The sequence below is a fragment of the Aethalodelphis obliquidens genome, unplaced genomic scaffold (genome assembly GCF_003676395.1).
Source record: "Aethalodelphis obliquidens isolate GAN/ISIS:26980383/991018 unplaced genomic scaffold, ASM367639v1 scaffold89, whole genome shotgun sequence".
Classification (NCBI taxonomy): domain Eukaryota; kingdom Metazoa; phylum Chordata; class Mammalia; order Artiodactyla; family Delphinidae; genus Aethalodelphis; species Aethalodelphis obliquidens.
The window spans coordinates 310,313-319,596 of NW_020838033.1; the positions used below are offsets into that span (position 1 = coordinate 310,313).

At 41.8% G+C, this 9,284-nt stretch overlaps 1 protein-coding gene across 8 annotated transcripts in view; it reads left to right on the forward strand.

Annotated features, from left to right (window-relative positions):
- Positions 1-3,926, forward strand: part of SPAG9 (sperm associated antigen 9) — a 143,487-nt gene extending 139,561 nt beyond the window's left edge. For all 8 annotated transcript variants that reach the window (XM_027094573.1, XM_027094574.1, XM_027094576.1 and 5 more), the window contains one exon: positions 295-3,926. In XM_027094573.1, coding sequence (XP_026950374.1) covers positions 295-410 — 116 coding nt within the window. In that variant the 3' untranslated portion in view covers positions 411-3,926. The remainder of the gene's footprint in view (positions 1-294) is intronic.
- Positions 3,927-9,284: the final 5,358 nt, after the last annotated feature.

Sequence of the window (9,284 nt, forward strand, 5' to 3'; positions counted from 1 at the left end):
GCATAGGTTGATTTTAATAGTAAGTATACTTTTTTAAAATTGAATTTGATCTCTTTTTTGTTCCATTTCCTTTTTCGTATCCTGTAATATTTTAGCTATGAGAAATTGATCTCAGTAGTCTCTTTCAGAAGTTAGGCAGTGAGGATTGTGACGCATGGCATTTCTTTTACGGTGTTCTCTGAAATGGGCGGCAGACGAGTCTTATGCATGCTGCTCATGGACTAACCGTGAGTCTGATGTGCATCAGCCTGTATCTTCAAAATGCTTAACCGGACTCTCCGTTTCATCCACCAGGTGATGAAGGTGGAGAATCAGAGCTTCTTGGAGAGGATCTTCCACTCGAGCCTTCTGTCGCCAAAGCGGAAAGGAGTCACTTGATAGTGTGGCAAGTGATGTATGGTAGTGAGTGAACCCATAGGAAACAGGTGGCGACGGGGAAGCCATCTCTTCTGCATGGTTTATTTTCCCTTTTTCCCTTTATTTAATGCTCTCTTTGTGAAATAAGTTTCACCACATAATGTATGAGCATTTTTTTTCTGTTAACTATGCTATAAAATCTGTCCTACTGTAACAATACAGGAACTAGCTGTTTTACTGCACCAGTGTTATAGGCAATTTCAGTATATTATGAACAAATCAAAGAATGTTTACTTTCTGCAAACTGGTGAATTTTAGAAAGCAATCCAGTTGTGGTTTACTCTGCCACAGCTAATGTCACTTACTTCATTTGACGGGGTCACTGTTTAGCTATCACTCATAATGAAATTAATGGAAACACTTGATAAATGAAACTGTACCATTAAGTACAATAGTAAAGTTTTCCCCTATGTATTATAAAATTGACACAAACTAATATCAGGTAGATTATCAGGATTTATCTAAATGTCCCGAGAGGGCTAAAAGCTAACTGTAAATTACTTTAACTTTCACTTTCAAATCTGACAAATCTTGTTTATATGGTATATAAAACTTTGTTTTCATCAGATTTTGCGGGGGGGGATTTTATATTAAAGAAATTAAGACTACACTATTTAAATAAAAGTTTCTTGTTTCTGACTTATTAGAGCTCTAAAGTTTATGAGGCCTGCTTCTCTGAATAGTCTGTTTTTTTTGTTTGCTTGTTTGTTTTTGAGACTAGTCTCGCTCATTTTCATACTGACATGTTTGAAAGGTTTATTATTTATAAGGCTTAGAAGATACACTTCAGCAATGGGAGGATTTTTTTTTAAGGAAATTGTGTTTTGGATTTCTGTATCAATGGATGATGGTGGTTGGATGAGTTTTTTTCCGTGTAAAAAATTCACTTGTTTACCAGTTGTTCTTGGACTGCTCTTATCAGTTAGTAAGAGTAAAGCTGTAGTGGTGATGGAGTATGGCCTAATGAACTGAACGAGAGATTTAATTAGAAACGGTATTTTCCCTTGTTCTGTATAAAACTATACAACTGCCAGTACTTGATATTCTGTATGTAAATGGGATTTAAGCTTTTGTGCCCTTTTGAGATTAAAATGCCATCCTCAATGAAGAAGACTTTGAAGGAGAAGAAGACAAAATAGCATAAAGTAAAAGTTGACATTACAATCTTTTCACTCACAATGCCCATTTAAAAAATACAGTCCGGGTATAATTGATTTTCTTGTTTAATAAGTTTTAAAAAACCATTATGCTGCAGTTTTTTTCCCTCTCAGCCTTCTTGAAAATTTATGATTTATCATTCTTAATCCATTACTTTAAGCAAAACTAAATATAAGTTTAAGCACTGTCTTAAAATATGAGGTTATTGGACAAAGGCCCCCCAGTCATCGGAAGGACTGCTTCAGGAAAAGGAAACAACAGAAGTCTCAGATTGTCTAAGCATCCTTAAGGACCAATGACTTTTTTTCTGAACTGTAATGGAAAGATATTTGTAAAAAGTACTACCAGTGTCTTTTAAGCATATAGATGATTAGGCTAGATTATAAAGTACACAGGATTTAATGCGTCAGAGGAGGCCTTTGGATCCGTTTGGCCACAGGTGTCTATAAGCACATTATGTACACAGTACAATTGTGGCCACTTTAGATGGCTAGGAGAAAAAAAACTTTGGTAAAAGCTGTATTAAAAGGATAATTTTTTTACTTGAGCTACTTAGTCACTTTTTTCAGGGCACCAAAACTTAGGTCACTTTTCTATAGCTTATAAGCTATGTTTTTATTTTATTTTATTTTATTTTATAAATCTGAGCCACTGTTGGCAATACCTTAAAAAAAACCCCACTTATTAAATATTTTGGAGGAATGTTGTATAAATTCACAAAAAAGAGACACCAAAGTGTTTGGGAATTTTAATCCCAAGAAGTAAACATCCCAGAATCAGACCCCATGTACTGTTTGGTCTTTTACATGTTTCTATGACTGACTGTAATTTAGGAAATCAGGAGTTAAAGATGAAAAATGCAAACATGTTACAATGGTTGTTTATTGCTCTTTTTAAGCTTACCGGCTTTAACTTAAGGAATATAGGTGTGTAGTTATTTTATCTAAAATTGTCAGATATCTGTGGCCCTGTTTAACTTCAGGGACTAGAGAGTACAAAAATGTCTGTAAAATTTGTTTTAAGAGCTTGTCTTTATGTTTGTAATTTCAGTTAAATATTTTTTTGCAGATTGCTTTACTTCCACCTTTTCCCCCAACAATAGGCTTATATTCTTGTAGCGTTCACTTTGGTCAAGGTGGTAGCCTTAGGAAGAAAATGCCAAAATGTAAGCTTCTTGTAAGCAGCGAGTGGTTGGTGTAATTGCCTATAGCTACCACATCAGTGGTAAAGAAGAGGCTTGAGTACCTCAGGTTGGTCTCTCCATGTAAAAAAAAAATTACCCCTGTTGGAAGAAATAAGGAATACCTGAGAATTTTCTCATTCTGTTATGTTTGGGTTATGTGTGATGTTGAACCATGTGAAATTTCCGATGTTCAAACATGGCTGATTTACAAAAATGACAGTATCATATACATCAACGTAATACTCACTGCTCAATGCAGGTTCAAATCCCTATGAGGCAAAGGGATAATATTCTTTAGGAACTCAGTTTTGAGTGTTTTTTTCTAATTTGTGTGGATCTAAATTTTTAAAATAGGAATGAGTATCTTAATAGCTGCAGCTTGTTGAGAGTGTAAAACATTTTGAGTGCAAAATATGCAGCACATAACTTTTCACACGAAGCGTGTTTGCATAGAAAAGGTTAAGATATATTCTCTCAGTTTCTGTGTTGTTCATTTCTTGTAAAGGTCTTCCTGCGTGTGAGAATGGACCCTTTAACATAGGTTGCCTTAGTGACAAAACAAAGCAAAACAATTGTCTCATAATACTAACTGTCCTAAAGAACGTGTGTCTTGCAAATGCTGTGGAACTGAATATTTATTTCCTTGTGAGTATTATGACCATTACCAAAGGATTCAACCAGATTTAGGGCTCTTCTTAATTGATCACGTTGAGAAAGGGACTCGTTTGGGTCCCAGTTTGTACTAAGGGAAGAGAAGAGAAGAGAAGAGAGAATTAAATGTGGAAATCATAAATGCTTTTCTAACAGGGTTATGCTATTTTGTAACACTAAATGTCTTTTCTTTTCTTTTAAAAAAATTAAGTTTTTATTATTAATTTTGTCATACACTTCTCAACACTTGAATATATTTTAGCCATTTTATGGTCTGAATTTGTTTTTTGTCCAGGACATTTTATTCAGAATTTTACTTGCCTCTATAATCTTAAAAATGGGTTCTAGAGGGTCCCACTTGCTGTTTCTTTAGAGGCTGATGCTTCATTTCTATGAGCAAAAAGCTCATTTAGCAATGTAGTTATTTCAGTATTTATTTCTATTATGGAATCCCTGGGGTTCAGAATGTAATAACTTTGTACATGAAATATATATAAATATGTATATGAAACACGTATGAGGAGTGTGTTTTGTTTTGTTTTTGCCTTTCCTAGGGGTCTGACCTGATTTATATTTGAAAGTCCAATAATCATCTCCCATCGAACATGTCATTTCCAAGGGTCAGGACTGTCGCCATTGGGCACTGGCTGAGGGTGAGCAGTGAGCAGTACATGAAGAACATGTTTGCTTGGCTCACGTGTTTAGGTGACATATGAATAATAGACAATAGGGCTTTCTGGAAATGTGGGCGAGCTGAGTAACAAGCCACACATGATACCAAGGCATACCATTTGCCAGACTACTCAGTAATAAGAGGCAGGCTGTAATGCAGATGTTACTAATACGGTGTGCTTATTGTGATCCATTTGCTTGGGAGAGACTCTGGAAGGAAGGATGATTATAAAACTACTCATGTGGTAGCACAGTGTGAATCCATATTCAGTACAGTGGTATTTAGTCTAATGCCATGTGCTTTGTTTACAAGGTTGTGGGGTTCTGACATGATAGTAGAAGTCGTCCTGATCGGCATGTGATAGGACAGTTCACTAGATGAAGGCACAGCCATCTCTCCAGTGAGGTTGGATGCTCTAGAATACAATGAATAGCCTGTCTCATCCCTACTCTACAGGACCTAACCTAACTGCCCCTCAGTCCTTTGGGGCCTGCTTGCGGCGCACGGGCCTCTCACTGTTGTGGCCTCTCCCGTTGCGGAGCACAGGCTCCGGACGCGCAGGCTCAGCGGCCATGGCTCACGGGCCCAGCCGCTCCGCGGCATGTGGGATCCTCCCAGACGGGGGCACGAACCCGTGTCCCCTGCATCCCCCTGCATCAGCAGGCAGACTCCCAACCACTGCGCCACCAGGGAAGCCCTGGAAGCTTTTTTTGAGCCTCATTTAATCATGTTCCTGATTCAGCCAGTCTCTAGTGAGAGACTACAGTAACAGCGCAGGACAGCAAACGTTCATATTAATTTTACTGAGGGAACAGGACAGGAGCCCTGTAGTCTTACCTGGAACTGTAGCCCTCAGTCCCACCCAGTGGTGAGACTCTCTTTCCAAACTTAGTGGAGGGCTTCCCAGCCACAGCTCAGGGTGGGCAGCAACTTCACAGAAAAGCTGCAGTTCTCAACCAGGCCAGGAGAGGGAGGTGTGGCCAAAATCACCCAGGAGCTAGTTCCAGAATGAAATTATTTCCTTCTTCCTCTCACCTCAGGAGTATCAGATTCTACTAGTGTGTTTGGTAAAACAGTTACCCTGGTGATTCTGATCCTTCTATTGGGAATAGCTGCTTAAGAGGAACTCAAGCAGCCCAGCTGGATTCACAAACATCTGTTTTCCAGGAGCGCAAAGCTTCTTCATTCTTAGCCATTTATTACCAGCACATGGTGACCTGCTAGCAGGTTCACCCCAGACTCAACCCAATGCTCTTTCCTTTTTGATTTATGGATAATTGAAGTTTAGGGTACTTTGAACTTACTGCTACATTAAAAGCTTAGAGGGAATATTTCATCTCCATTCATTTGGTAAGGCTATTTTTTTCATAGAAAAAACTATTACCTTTTAGTTGTTAGGACTAGCTTGCATATGCATAACATCTACTAATTTTCTCAAGGTGTTTACTCCATAAATTCACAGGTGATCCACAGAGCCACCCTTCGGAGTATATTATTGTCCTCAGGTGAACCAGAGGCCTAGCCACAGGAGGGGCCTTGCCCGTTGGTAAACAGGTCTAGCTGAGATAAGTGAAGTCCCAGGGTCCTCATATAATCAGAGGTAAAACCAGACTAACTCCACACTAGAGGCTACTGCAAGTGTGTTGGGAAAAGTATTAGATCCCAGATCAGGAGATTTGGGGTTAAGTCCTGAGTCTACTGTTCCCTAATTTTGCAACCCTTCACTAGTCACTTAACTATTCTGTTTCCTTACTATAAAAGGAGAGTAACATCCCACAGGGTTCTTGTGATGGCTTGATGAAGCAATGGTGTGATGGCAGTCGGCACATTACCTACCCCCACTAGGCACTCAACACCAGGCTTTGGCAGGTGGTCCCTACGTATCAGGTGTGTGAAGATGAGTAAGACACCTTCAAGGAGATTAGGGTAAGAGAGGAAAGTAGACACGAAAATGGTAAAGTGGAGTCAAGTATTATGGCCATTCATTGAGGCATTAGCTGAAAAATGATACTGGTATGGTGTCTGCTTGGCTATTTTGTAATGTGGTAAAAACAAGGGGGAAACTGTCTTCAGTCCTTATGTAGTACAGAATATTCTTATTTCCAGTCTTTTTATCAGTGTTCTGGACCTTGGCTGTCCTAAAGGAACTGTGTTAGGAAACAGAGTTACCTCAGGTCTATTGGACCTTTCAGGGAACGCCTTTCTCCCTTGCCCCGCCACTCCCCAATTGAAGGGAAACAAGTGTTCCATGAAAATTAAACACAGGAGGAGATCCATATTCTCTTTTTCATCTAAGAGTGCATTTCATTCCTGTGCAGGCACACCGAGGGACATGTTGAAACATGAAAACAGTGGTGAGCTTGACATTTTTAGATGCCATCAGAACGTATTTTTTCAGTATCTGTTTTTCATAATGCTTTATGACAAGAATTAAACTCCTAGTCACTGCATATAAACAGGTAGAAAGAAGACATACAGGACTAAATAAAATATGAACAGCTGACGCACAACAGGGTGTGGCATGGTGGCAAGGAGGATTATATGCTTTCTACATGATTAAGAAGCTTATGGGACTTCCCTGGTGGTCCAGCGGTGAAAGACTAGACGGTCCCAATGCAGGGGGCCCGGGTTTGATCCCTGGTCGGGGAACTAGATCCGCATGCCACAACTAAGAGCCCACGTGCCGAAACTAAGAGCCCGCATGCCGCAACTGAAAGGTCCCGAGTGCTGCAACTAAGACTTGGTGCAGCCAAATAAAAAAACAAATAAATATTTTTTTAAAAACTAAGAGGCTTAGCATTACTCCGCCCAAGGACGATCACAAACCCTCATCTGTTAAGATTTTTGCAGGCCATCTCAGGTGCAGAAATCCCCAAAGAGAGTGGAGCAGCCTTTCAAAAACTTGAATTTTGGTCCTCAGGAGTATTGTAGTAATGATCTATCATTCAAAGGATTGTTGGAAAGATTAAATGAGTTAATGTACTACTCAACACAGTAAACAAACATTGTGTCCTTTCCCCACTGAGGCCTCCATTTCTTTTCCTATTGTCCTTTCTCATTAAACTTACTTTTGTTTGTTTTGTTTGTTTTTGTTGGTTTTTGTTTTGTGGTACGCGGGCCTCACTGTTGTGGCCTCTCCCGTTGCGGCTCCGGACGCGCAGGCTCAGCGGCCATGGCTCACGGGCCCAGCCGCTCCGCGGCATGTGGGATCTTCCCAGACCGGGGCACGAACCCGTGTCCCCTGCATCGGCAGGCGGACTCTCAACCACTGAGCCACCAGGGAAGCCCTAAACTTACTTTTCTTTACCTTTGGCTAGCCCAAAGTGACAAATCCTGGAGTGAATTTTCAGCTGCTGGCCTTCTGCTGTATTTTGGCCCATTATGCTTCTGTGGAAACAGGCGTTTATTCTGTAGGAAATCTACATTTCTATCTTGGAGAGTTTGCCTGGATCTGTAAATAAGGAACTAGGAGCAAAAGTTTGGCGTGTTTTTCACCAGAAAAGACTCCAATATTGATTCTAAGAGGCATCTCAAACATCCTTCCTGGAGGAGCCTGGCTGGAGATAAGCGGAAACTGGGCAGATGCCTCGAGGCAGACCTTGGCGGATTTAGAGACCCAGTCCTGGGCTTTTACCCAATTGAGGGTTTATCAGACTCTTCTGCCTCGTATTATGTCCATGTTTCTGGGGCGCCGAGGTGACAGCCCTTTCTTTGAAAGACCACTATGGTGTGGTATGATGGGAGCCAGAAAACATCTCAAAAGCCGAATCTTCATAAAGAACCCAAGGTTCTAGCCTTTCCCTGCTACGGAGCCATCAAAAGTCATCGCTCTCTCTGGACCCTCCGCTTTCCTTATGTGTAAAAGTTGGGACTTGGCTCAGATGAGCTCTAAGGCTTCTTCTAGGGTGATATTCTTTGAGGCTGGGTCATCTGTGCCATGTGCAGTTTGAGTTGTGTGGACTAATAGCCTTCATGCCCAGCCAGACCCTTAATGGAATTCGCGTAGCCTACACCACTCAGTAAAACCAACTGCTTTGATGCACCAGTTTGTCTCTGTGCACCAGTGTGTCCCTGAGGCATCAAAGTATCACTCCCGTGAATGGAAGGAATATGTCTTATTAAGAAGAGAGACACTTGAGTTCTGTGGGTCCTGAGCTTCCCTTGGGCGTCCATCTTTCCCTTCCTGAACCTGGGAACAGGTCTCCAAAAGTCTACTTTAGAATGTCAGCTGAGCCTTCAGAGAGCTTCTCCCTAGGGCCCTTTGGTGGCATCACTTGGGGAAAAAAGAGAAAGCCTGAGAAGTGATGCTTAATTAGGGAGGATCCTTGGCTTCCCAGTATGCCCCCCCCACCCCCCGCCAGAGCAGAAAAGGGGTGGGGGAACAGGAAATGAACTTGTTTGGGAAAGTGGCCTTGCTATGGAGAGGCTGGGCTCTGCTGCCCTTTGAACACAAGGTGGCGCTGTGGTGGGCTTAGCCTTCCAAAGACTGCCGGCCCCTCATCCCTCCCCTTCATCCTCACCAGGCTGTCCATCCCAGTAAGGCAGGCCGGACCAGATCAAGAAGGGTGCCTGCTGGGGGTCAAAGTGTACAGATAAGGTAAACTGGTTCCCTTTACTAACAAGCAAGCAGAGGCCCAGAGTGGCTGTTCTCCAACAGCAGAGATTGAAGTTTTCCTTCTACTAGACTGTCTCTAGATTCTCATAGCCCTGAGTTCTCCCTCATTTCATTCACCAGGGGTAGGGAAAACACCGTTTCTGAGCCTCCCCAGCCAAGGCAACCTATAGCCCAGGAACCCAAAGGGAAGGCAGGTGGTCTAGAGCCTGCGACCCTGCTGAGGTGAGCAGGGGTTTTTTATGGATAAGAGAGAAACATTGGCCCAAAGGATGAAAGGAGGGAATTTTTGAAAGTATCCATACCGCCAATTTCTGGTTTTTGAAGTTGCAAAGGAATTTCTGCCACTGCCACCTCTGAACAAGGCAAAAAGAAATGGCATGGAATCAGCTTAGTGAGTTGCTTCAATAAGAAACTTCATCCAAGGCTGGTAATAAACAGGAGTTACATAACTCAGTAGGTCGCAGCACCAACTGAGCCCTTTGTAGGCCATCAATCCACACTTATTTCCTGGATTTTATAACCACTGCTGAAAAGGAAACGAGGAGGGCGTGAGGATTAGAGGGAGAGAATCTGTGACTGGAATGAAT